Below are 12,723 nucleotides of genomic sequence, written 5' to 3' on the forward strand. Positions count from 1 at the left end.
ACCACAAATGGAGGGAGGCGGCTCCGAACTGCTTTTTCATGGCCAAAATACACACGGAGGTTTGGCATTGCCTGCCGAGGCGGGGCCGCTATTAGAAAAAAGTTTAGTGTTTCATGTACGGAGATTCGAAGCTGGATACTTCCAAATGGTAGTTTGCAAGTAAAATATAACCATAATTCAATAAGAAAAAAATTATTCATTTTGTTAATAAAAATTGTCCCTACACATTTATCAAAATTGAATCCAAGGTCTATTTACTCATAAAATTTACCAGTCTGCAATGACCTGTGGGAATGCACGTGAGTATTCACAGTTTATCCTTGGGGAGGGTTATGTGTCTTTTAAACCACTTTTGGTTGTGCCCCAACCCCCAGTAAGCCTTTCGCCTGGCCCCATAGTTTGGTGCCAGAAAATGCTCAGCCTTAGCTCTGCACTCCTAAGTTTGGGTGTGTTGTCCCATAGCAAAGAAGGCCTAGGGTCCTATTAATGGAGAGGTCACTGCCTCTCTCGCCAATGCATCCTAGGGCCTGCCTGAGCTGGATACGATTGTGCGTTGCTAGTGGATTTAGTTTCTCGATACACTCTAGTACCAGTGAGGACTTAATCTCACAAGCTGTAAGAGCCTTGAATGCCGCCTGACTGTCGCTTCGAATGGCGATTCGCTCATTCCGGAAATGTCTGTCTAAGTTTATCTCGGCACATAGACAGTTGGCATACATATCCACTTGGAAGATGCTTGGAAAACTATCCATCGGCACTGAAAGCTTGGATGTGGAGCCATATATTCCAGCGCCTACGCCTTGTGGTGTCTTCGAGCCATCTGTGTACCAGTACAGGGTACACTCCTGGAGTTTCCTTTCAAATGCAGGTCTACTCCAGTTTAGCATATCACCCAGTTCAATCCTGAACTTCTCTTTGAATTTGATGATTTTTGTGATATCATCTCTGGTGGTTACCGTATTCACCAGATATCAACATTATTAAAAATACATGGAGACGGCTTGCTCATAACGCTTATGAGAAAGGGCAGCAATTTGAAGACAAAAATGCTTCAATTCGAATCATTAAAACAGCCTGGAATGAAATTTCATTAGGTTATCTGGAGATTCTGTAAAAATCCATTCATCAACGGATTTACGCAGTAATTTATAAACAAGGAGGCAGCACAAACTACCAAGCTTTAAATAATAAATTAAAAACAAAAACTTCCTATATTTGTAATTATTTGGTTACTACCTCTAATCAAGTGAACTGGACTGTAGAAACCTTATTTGAGATCTACACTATGGCCAGCAACTTCAGCTAGGTCGGAAATAATTATGTTCAAATCCACAATTGTCTACATGAACGCACAGTACTCACTAAAAGAGTCCCGTCCAGTCTTGATGCTCATCCTCTCAGTCGAACTCAAACCCTTAGTTTGATATACGAAAAGTGGTGCATACAAGAATTCGTTCCATAAAACAAATGGATTATAAAGAAAGATAATTTGGCCCTCTTGAAATGTCGGCGGAGAGCAATCGCAAAAAAATACCTGAATTGTGAATTCTATCAGCTGATTCAATGTCGCCGGAAGATTTATACTTTTTGCAAATGGCGTCGTACTTCAATCATCTTTGACATCTGTGAACTAGACAGCCGCAGTACGAAAGCAAGACAAGCAATGGAGCGCAAATGGAGGTCAAACGATTTCCACCATTCAAAATAATATTTTTTTTTTCATTCAGTAAAAAATATATTTGAAAACTAAATTGGATGATTAATTTTCGACCCTTCGTTATATGGAGAAAATGTACAAGATCGCCAATGAAAAAAATAATCAAAAATCAACACTTGCTCTATATTTTACCAAAATTCTATGGGCAATCTGAAACAATGGGCAATCTAACTTATAAATTTTAAATTTTGATTAAATTTTGCCGATTTTTTTTTCTTGTCGATTCTTTCTAATTGAAAAAAGTTTTAAACTTGGATTTTTATAATTTTTGTAGTATGATGAACTATATTTTCACAAAAAAAAAAAAATTATAATAAAAACAAAATATTAATAATTGGCGCACAGGTTTCTGTTAGGTGTTTGGCCGAGCTCCTCCTCCTCGAATTTTGAGGCGTGCGACATGATGTTTTTCCACAAATGGAGGGACCTACAATTTTAAGCCGACTTCGAACGGCAAATGGTTCTTATGAGGAACTTTTTCATCGCAAAAATACAGTCGGAGGTTTGCCATTGTCTGCCGAGGGGCGACCGCTATTAGAAAAAACTTGTCCTATCAGTTTGGTGTTACATGAACGGAGATGCGATCTTACGTACTCCCGAATGGTAGTCACGCACCAACCGATTCGGCTACGTAGGCCGCCGAAATATTCTAAATACGAAACAAATAAAAAACGGTCAAAAAATCTTTGTGCTATAGTTATGAAACGCATTGTTTTAGGCTCGCAAAAAACAGTGACCTACGTAAATGTATAAAATATATTATCCAGGTTACTAGGTTTTCTTAAGAAGGCTGTTTAATAAGGAATGATGTGTAAAATGGGCGCCACTCTATATACTTCGTTTCTACTTCATTAACTACCTACATTTTGTATGTAAATATGTGTATTTAGTAATAAATAAATTGTTACGTATAATGACATAAACTGATAAGCTTACTGACGCAGACTAACGAACAAAAACTACACTTGATTTTCAACAAAAAAAAAAAAAAAAAGAACATAGAATAACAATACGAGGGTTGCCTTTCATATTTTGCGTAGCATATTTTATGCAGAACTACATGTGATTAGCTGGAATTCGATATTTTTATCGAAAAGTTTGGTATCTTTTAGCATATAACGTTTTCACTTACGAGCTTTATTTCTTCTTTTTTCAGCGAGTTGAAAATTTAATTACGTCCAAAAGATGGAATTAACTCGTGAAAATTTTCCTGCGACGATTTATTACGACTTTCGACGTGGAGAGGAACGCATTGATCCACTTACTTCGATCGTTCGAGAACCACACTTAGCCACTGTGAAACGCTAGTACAACAAGTACCAGCGTGGTCGTTGATCCTTCCAGGATGAATTTCGTCAAAGTTGTCCAAAAACGGTTATTGTGCCAGAAAAAATCGGTGCTGTGCGTCAATTTGTAATGCCAGAATGTCATGTAATCGGTGCCAGTTGGATACACCAAGTGAAACCAAGTCTTTCTCCACCTGATCTCTCCAACTGAGGGGAGGTAGCAGACCCCAGCTGGTACCGCATCGAATACTTCCTGAGCCGGAGCGGTTGTATCCACTAGAGAAACTTGAAACAGGCAATTCAGAGTGGTAAACAACCATTTGTTTGCTAGAAGTTTTCGAAGAATTAAGGAAAACCAAGCGCCGAATGCGAGTCACTCTTCACCCAGCCAATGCGAGCTCTCACGTATCGGCTCACACACGAGGGCTTTAGAGCACTCAAAAGATCGAATTAATGGATCATCCGTTTTACAGCACTGATTTGACACCTAATGTTTTATTTTTTATACCGAACATCAAAAATAAAATGCGAGGTCAAAGGTTTCCAGAAGCGTGAAGAAGCTGCTGCAGCCTTGACCTTTGGCGACTGGTGCCGGGTACATGCGGAAGTCACGTGGTGCTGGACGCGGTCTATATACGGCAGCCACTTTTTGTGCAACAGAGTCTGACGTCGCTTATACACGGCAGTCATCTATTGGTTTACAGTGGCTGATGCCGATACGGCAGCCACCTAACGGTATGACCGATCGCGCCATCTGAAAGGCTTAAACAGCTCGTTTTGGAGGTGTCCACTTCCGAGTAGCAAAAGTGCTTTGAAAATTGGTTCAAGCGAATTCTGAAGTGTAAGCATTTCTAAGAAAAATATTAGACAAAAAAAGACAACCCTCGTAAAATAATTTGAAAAAAAAGCACTAAAAATTTTGCGTGCAAGTTCAAAGCATCATTCAAAAGCAAAATGCAAACAAAGATGTGAGAAACATGGAAAATAAAAATTAAAATAAACGAACAGAAAATAATAATAATTATAAAATTGTATCAAAAATCCAAACAAAGCCAAGAGAGAAGCAAAACAAAAATTTTAAGGTCAATCACATTCCAACATAAATTCTGAAAAAGTCGTAGAACAATTCCGACTTCTAAATGATTGATACATTACTATTTACTATGTATGAAGGCATAGAACTCATTGGCTTAACTGTGCAATGAAATTTTGAAATTGAAACCAAAAATAGCAATTCACAAAAAAAAACAAAAAAAAAACTGAAAAATACACAACTCATTCGCCCGCTGCAGTGGTGAAATGCATAAACGAACGAATTACCTGTCTGCGAACTGGGGAGGCTGATCTTGCGTATTATAGCTATAAAAGAATAATGTTGGAAATAAAATGTTTATGTTTGTCCAAAAGGAAATGATAATAATAGAAATAAACAAAATGAAGAGTGTGTGACTAAAACACTAGCGCTAAGAGGATTTATCCAAAATATTTCTAAATTATTTTTAGAAAACCATATCAAATGAAATCGAGAAGAAAACGAAAGAAAAGAAAGAGTTTGCGGTGCGATAGGCAAAACACGACACGACAATGCGGCGTTTGTACGACTATTAACGAGTAACTGTTATTCAAAGGAGCTTAAGATTGTTAAAAGTCCTAAAACTTTGCTTTGTACATATTTACAATAAAACAATAGGTGTAGTAAAGGAAGTTAAAAAATATCGAATTTCCAATTCAATTATAACTAATTACAAAAAAAAAATAAACAGCAAGCACGAAAAGTGACTTGGTGTACAAATTTATGCCGTAATTAAGTTAATTAATAAACTTGCTTTAAAAATCTACATGAGTACAAAACATTTTCTTTTTTTTTAATTCTACAACCTTCTACAAATTATGAGAACTTTTTATAGCATAAGATTGTTTTTGTAGCGCTAAATCGAAATAAGCTCAACTCACCAGCAATGGTCTTTCGATTCTCGTGTTCAATCGTACCGAAACGATTGCGTTCGTGTACGGTTTTCAGAAAACGCCGAGTGGTTGTCGGGAATGACTGTCCAGAATGCAACATATAGCGTTCGCGCAACTCCAGCGCTTGTATTAGTAAAGTGGAGGCGCGCTCTAAGTCCTCCAATGGCACTCCACTTGTATCCTCGCCCGAAATAGAGACACGTTGAAAATTGGGCAATTCATGCTCCTCTGCATCGACGGTCTCTATTGTCACCAAACTGTCTTCAGTGATTGAGGAAAATTTTTCGGGAGCATTAGCAGGTCGACTGAAGAGACATATAAAAAAACAAACAAATATTACAATATGAACAATTGAATTAAAATGTAAACTTCTACAGGGTACGGCACTCGCAGTGCAACCAATTAAAAAGTCCATAAATTTAGTTTGGAAAATCACTTTTTTCATTTCAAAGTAAAAACTGTGTGAAAATAATACGAAATTAAGGATCAATTTACTTTTGCTCGATATGACCACCTTTTGCCTTGACTATGTCCTTGAGACCGTCCAGAAACGAATCGCAAGCTGCCCGAATGAGACTTGCAGGTATTTTAGCCACTCGCGGACAATGGCGTTTTTCAGCGTCTCGAAACTGGTGAATCTTTTAGTTCAGACCTCGCTCTCCAAAAATGCCCAAAGATAATAATCCATCGGATTCGCGTCTGGTGAGTTTGAGAGCCATTGTGTGGACGTTATGAAGTTCGTAACGTTGTTTTTTAGCAATTCATGGTTCACTCGAGCTTTGTGAGTCGCTGCCGAGTCATGTTGAAACGTCCATGGTCTACCACCAAAATGTTTGTCTGCCCACGGCTTCAAAGTAACCTCCAGAATAGCTTCCCGATAATATTTCGCATTTACCTTAATGCCAGGCTCGATAAAAACGATTGGAGAGCATTCACCTGCGGTTACAGCGGCCCAAACCATTACCTGTGGCGGGTGCTGCCTCCTGGTGACCAATCGATGACTCAAATTCTCGTAAATAAACTCTATCATTTTGGGAGTTTACGAATTGCCCAATTTGAAAATTTTTCTCGTCCGAAACCATAATGTTCGGAAATTGACCGGTTTCAGCCAAGCGAAGCAACTTCTTCGCTCTCTCAAGTCTGACTTCTAGCAGGTTTGGTGTGAGATCGTGCGCCTTTTAGATCTTGTAAGGCTAGTCTTTGAAATCATTTTTCAGTATACGTCGGATGCTAAGGTCAGATATTTTCAGTTCTTTCGTCATTTTATTGGCACTTTGTCGGGGATTTCGCTCAAGTCGCTTCTTTACTTTTTGAACCATTTCACGTGACATTGAAGTCTTTTGATGACCATCTCCATGACGTTTCGGATGCTACCAGTATCGTAACGAGTAATGGAGCGATAAACAGAACCTTTATTTATATTGAAGTGCTCGAGCTCACGAACATTCGCTAGTTGTGAAATTTCCAACCGAATATAATGAAACTACACTGTTACGTTTGAAATCCATTATTGATTTTCTCTTTTCGTGTTTACTCTCCGCAAAAAACTTCCGCGCGTTTGTAAACAATACTCTGGACTGTCATTTAACCAACTAACAGACAGCTGATTGTCTTATTATCCCTCCATAAGTTTACAATTTAAACCATTTTTACCGCAGAACCATTGATGATTTCCCATGTTTCCTCGCTACTTAGCATCTATATTGAATATCGGAATTGATCCCTGTGGCGCTCCAGATGTGGCGTCTATACAAGGAGAACCATCTGGAGTTTGATAGACGAGTTTGCGGTCAAGTAATTCCTGATTATGCGTTATAGATATGCCGGAATTCTGAATTTTTGTTATTGCCTGCGGGCGGGCGCTATAAGAAAACTTTCTACCATTTGATTTTTCATTCCCGGAGTTTCGAGCCTGGACACTTCTGAATAGATGAATAAAAGGTCTGAAATATGAGCATGAACAACTTTAGTTCTTTGGTTTCATTCCTTTAGTACAGGTTAGGGTTAGGTGAATAACATGACAAACAAGTGGTGTGGCTATTTCAAAAGCCACGGTAATTTATTTGAAACCTGGACCTCCGTCCTCGAGTGAGTAAGTACAACAAAATATACGCGGTAATCTGATTGTGGACTTAGCCGATGTAGTTATAAGTCCCACAAACTAGCAATATAATTAGCCTTATCACTGAGTACGTCATAGAAAAGTTACGAATACTAAACTAAAAGGTCAAATTTTTTTATGTTTCGACACAAGCTGCCACTAAGTAAAAAAAAAAAAAATTTTAGTTAGTTTAGTTTTCAGTTTTTTCAGCGATCTTCCAGAACAACTTATCGCAAAATTCATGATTTGGAACGAATTGGATGAAGTGGAAAATTTCAGTACTGTGATCACGAATCTTCTAAAATTTTTGAGAAGTTCACACTGGTTTTAGGAGAGATAAGCACAAGTTTCCCACGCGGCATCACAATGGGCTACATATTGGACAACCTCAATCTAACAGCAGCTAGAAGTTAGTTGAGAGAAAGGCCCTTAATCCGGATGTATATTTTTTACCGATTACCCATAACATTTAGTTGAAATGAAAAACAAAAAACAGCATCTTACCTGTAGAATAACTCGAATGTTTTAAATTTATAAGTATCACAGGCGAAAGACATTTTTCAACGTACAGACGCGTCACGTCTTATCACTATATTTGATTATTTAAATAAGGCACTTTTTCTAAATAATTATGAATGTATGACATTAGCATAAATAGAATTTAAACACTTTGTTTGCCACCGGCAAGAGACTTTTAACTATAACAACTCAAAAGCAAATGTCTCTCAAAAATACTCAAAAACTGCCAAAGTCATCTGTACACTTCGTTTCACTATTAACAATTTCGACTCGATGAAAATATTATGATCGATTGCTATTATTGTTGTTATTATCTCTTTTTTTTTTTGAAGTTCAGACAAAAAAGATTACAAGTATAAGCAAGTGGCACACGCCATTCTGTACACGCACCTTCACAATGCCGGCTGTTGCCACAGATACGAATAGATTAGGATTGTTGGCAATCGTTCAACTTTTTGCGGACTAAACCGTCTATCAATGGGCGATTACATATTTTGCAAGATGTTAGGAGTACTAAAGCCGCTATTGTTCATGTGAAAAACAAATTGACAATCCAGAAATTCTGGCATAAGGTGTTGACCTCCACACTCTTTAAATGCCATTAATTGAATGAGTGAATTTCGTGTGACACGAAAACAAAGTCAAAGAGTTCAAATTACACCAGGTATAAATATGAAAGAAACTTTCGGTTTTTAATCATAAAGGAAAGTTACGAAATGACTTTTTGGAAAAAAGCATTTTTTTTTGCAGCACAGTAGAGACTGTTAAAAAAGTACGGGAAATTGGTGAAGAAAATATTTGGTATGGGAATAAGTTTCCGTCCTTTCTTAGCCAAAGTTACGAATTATTTAAACAATTAAATAATACATGATACTATAAAAAGTATTTGCCAGTGGATGCTAAAACTTTCCTCCATCTTTCAGCTAGCATACGGTTTCCTCTGACGAAAAATGCGAGTTCGTTTCACTTGATCGATTCATTGAGCCAGTTTGCGATGCTCTCTCCAATAAGGGCTGACTGCATTGATCGGAACAGATGGTAATCCGAATGTGCGATGTCTGGGGAATACGACGGGTGGGGAAAGATTTCCCAATTCAGTCCCTCTAATATCTGGACCTATTTAGCAACGTGTGGCCTGGCGTTGTCATGCAGCAAAATCAGTTTGACATAACTAACGTCCCATTCCGGCCGCTTTTCTTTAACACTAAACCTACCATGACGGGTCAAATGACCTATTTTAAACTTTTTGTCAGAAGTTCTTAGAAATAACATTATTAAATCGCCGTTTGCCTTCACGACTTTTATTAAAAAATACATCAAATATATTTTTCAAGACTTACTTCTCTCTTGCTAATTGTTTTACCGAGAAATATATGTGATCTTAGTAATATATATAACATTTTAAAGACGGGTCATTTGACCCACTTTGGTAGGAATAGGAATACAAAAAGTATCGGTAGGTTTAGTGTTAGGAGCTCGTCGAACGCATTAGCTGCAGTCGGTAACGATCGCCAGTGATTGTTTCAGATGGTTTAAGGAATTCACAATAGATGACACCCTTCTAATCCCACCAGTTGAACAACATAACCTTTGAAGCATGAATATTTTTTTCGCCTACAATGGACCTGGTTCCCCTGGCAGGCTCCAACTTTTTCGACGCTTAGAGTTATCATAATAGATCAATTTTTTATCGCCAGCGACGATGCGATGCATCTTTACAAGTTGTATTTGATGGAGTGTGATTACCGTAAATATTGATCAATATACGACACGTTTCAGCTGCTCTTTTCTTTAAAAGGTAATAATGAAGCATGACTTCCCGCAAATTCTGTGTTTTCGAGACGAACGGGGTGTACATTGATAATGATATTCTCTATTTACCGTCAGATATTGTTTTTAATTTTGAAGAGCTTTTAAAACTTCCAATTCCCAATACTTTTCTCGTAGAATGTGAATTCATTTTCAGTGTAAATTTGATTAATCATTTACAACGGAATGTCACGATGTGTTGAAGAATTTCTTGAAGCAAGAAAAAGTGGAGTTTATTGAAGACTTTTAGTTTTGTATTTTTTAAATTATCCATAATAGCTAAAGAATATTTCTAGTAAATCCAGGGAAAATTGACGAAGTTATAAGTATCGGAGCGTCCATTGCTCCAGGCCGGGTTTCTAAACCTGCTCGATTTTAAATCGTTGTTATTAGACTTGTTATTTTTGGAGCCTGCCGTGTGTTGTAGGTTAAACTCTACTGCACCAATCGTTCTGCGATTTTGCGCATAATTTACCTGGTATTATCAGGAGCATTTTTTTTAATAACATCAATTAAAGTAAGAGAGTAGCCAAGAATCAAGATTCCAAACTTTAATCCCCCAAAATTAGTCTTATGCTAACCCAACAGGCAAAATACTTAGGTGTTATCTTAGATCCCAAACTTAGCTGGAGGTCAAAAGTAGGGTACAGGGTAAAAAAGCAAATATAGCACTTTACACGTGTAAGAGAATGTTGGGCGAAAAATCGGATCTCCAACCAAAACTATCCAATTGGTCCTACACAGCCATTGTAAAGCCACTACTAACGTATGCGGTACTAGTCTGGTGGCCCGCAATAGAAATGAAATACAACTAAATCATGCTGAACAAAATATAAAGAACAGCGTGTATCTTAACTACAGGAGCAGTCTACTGATGCACCCAATGTACTAATTCATCTATTATCATTAGACTTACATATTATATAAAACAATCGCTACTTGCAGCGCGGTGAGAGTCAGAGACATAGGAGGCTGGACAACAAGATCGTACGGTCACAGCAAGATCCTCCTACAGAGACCCTCGCTGCTCAAAAACAAATCAGACTACACAGTCCCCGACCTTAACTTCAAAACGGTACGTTTTCCACCGAGAGCCTCATGAGGCAAAGGGAGGGTAATTGGAAGATACGATATTGAAATCTACACTGACAGTTCTAAGATGAACTGTGGTGACTTCCATTTGGAACCGCTCAACTTATCCTAATCAATTCGACTTACAGACTATGCCAGCGTGTTCCAGGCAGAACTATTAGCGATCAGAGATGCATGATAATTACTAAAACTCTGCAAGGAAGTTGGTGCAAGGGTAGCTATCTTTTCAGACATTCAAGCAGCTATCAAGGTCTTAGACTCCAACTCCATTTAATCCAAACTAGTCTTACAGTGTAGAGAGGAACTAGAATGGTTTAGTTATTGGCTTGAAATTACTCTGATAGTAAGCAGAAGAAGGTACATATTAGAGCTTGTTCTCGGCCAAAAGTTACGGCATATAATTCTGAGGCATTTGTTGGCAAACATTTGAAGACGTCGACTTATATGGTCAGACATAAGCCAGGTCTCAGAACCATATAGGTTAACTGGTTTTACACTGGTATTGAAGATTTCAAGTTTTATTTTTAGTGCGAGAATGCAATCATTGTAAAGACAATGAACTATATTTATTGTATATAAAAAAAACCGAATGAATATTCAAAAAAGTAAAATTGTCAACACTTGTCAAGGTGTTGATGTGCTGTCGTTGTTTGTCGCGGTCTGTATGCACTTGGGTGTGTTTCAGCATGGCGCGTGCATAATTTATTCAAAACTTATACACATATCTACGTAGGCACTAAACGTTAAAAAAAATGGAGTTTCGAGTGCCAAACTCGGGTTCCGAATAGATGCTTATATGTACAGCTAAAAAATGGAAATGCACGATCCGAGTTGTTAGTGTCGACTGTCCAATTTTCGGTTGCCGCCGCGTATATGGTAGCTTTATCGGTGGGCACGTTGTACGCACAAGTTACTACTATTGGCGAAAACTAATGAGTCTGGTCTACAATTGTTGCAACAACATTGGACACCGACCACGACCACGATCACGATGTTAAAGACGCGGAGACCGTGTTCCAAATCATTTGAATGCAAAAATCATACTAAAACAAAATAAACCTAATCTGTGGGTTGTATGCAGCTAACAAACAGTCCTAAGTTATAGACGTGTAAATATATTTTAAATACATGAACAAATACGTGTTCATTAACACATGAATACGTGCGTACGAAAGTGTATTGCCACTCTTCAGGTGCATATTTCAGAGGTAAGTCCGTAAAAGCTGCCAAACACCAAACACTGATGAATGGTCGTTGATGGTGTCAAAGATGATATGTCGCGAAATGCCGCCAGCTGAGCTGGCTTACGTAAGCGTGTGTAGAAGAACGTCGAAACGCTTCTACGGCGAGAAATTCTGACAAATTTTCAATACAGCACGCAGAGGTGTGTACGCACAGCTAAGCTATGCACCAAAGCGCCCCTATTCAACGGTCACATTTGACAATACTAACTGACAGCTTTATGCGATACCACTGACATATGGTGGGTGAATGCCATAATAGAAGGAGGATAGAGACACTGAAATGGCAGTTGAGTGAAGCCACTTACAGACAGGCCGGTAAGAACGTCCAAAACTGAGCAGTAGTATGGAATTATACACATATGTAAATACTACTCGTATGTCTGCAAATACTCATGTATGTATGTATGTAAGTAACTATGTGCATCGATATTAGTGTCACTGCTATCGGTCTCCAGTGTAAATTGAAATCAGTAACTTGTGGAGATACGATTATTTACTTTATTCACATTAGAAAGTATATTTGCGAAAATCAGAATATGGGGGTAGTTATTCAGGTCAGTAGGATAAAAAATAAGTCATTGTCATACGAGTAACTTGGCGTGGTTAATTTAAGTACTCTGTTAACCAGCGTTTATGTTCGGCAGTCAGAATTTCATTACTTTTAACTTGTCCCAGTGCTGCTCTTTACGTCGTTTTGCATTTAGTTCCCAACGTCTCTCACGCTATTTCCATCGCTGTTCAAACTGCACTTAGGTTAAAGGTGGTTGGACTCTGGAGACAATCTCTCAAGGGACATGGTAGCATTTTTAGGCATTTAACACCGTATTTCTCTGAACTTCGTACAGATCTCTCTATCCGAAAACTGGAGTTTGTTGGTCCCAACAGGCCAATCTTTTCAAGTAGGCAGGAAGGGAATGAGGGGAAAATCTGTACCGAGGCTGGTACCTCTCCCTTCACTGACGACTACAAGATGGAATCGGGAGTCAGAGC

General features: G+C 38.2%; 1 protein-coding gene across 5 annotated transcripts in view; it reads right to left on the reverse strand.

Annotated features, from left to right (window-relative positions):
• The window catches only part of LOC128857347 (AMP deaminase 2), a 77,553-nt gene that overhangs the window by 14,285 nt on the left and 50,545 nt on the right, over positions 1-12,723 (reverse strand). For 3 of the 5 annotated variants that reach the window (XM_054093063.1, XM_054093062.1, XM_054093065.1), the window contains 2 exons: positions 4,957-5,273; positions 4,324-4,362 (listed from right to left, as the gene is read on the reverse strand). In XM_054093063.1, coding sequence (XP_053949038.1) covers positions 4,324-4,362; positions 4,957-5,273 — 356 coding nt within the window. Of the gene's footprint in view, positions 1-4,323; positions 4,363-4,956; positions 5,274-7,573; positions 7,645-12,723 lie in introns of those variants that run through there. The other 2 variants (XM_054093066.1, XM_054093064.1) reach the window with 2 other exon arrangements.

Source organism: Anastrepha ludens, chromosome 3, assembly GCF_028408465.1.
Source record: "Anastrepha ludens isolate Willacy chromosome 3, idAnaLude1.1, whole genome shotgun sequence".
NCBI classification, from domain to species: Eukaryota; Metazoa; Arthropoda; class Insecta; order Diptera; family Tephritidae; genus Anastrepha; species Anastrepha ludens.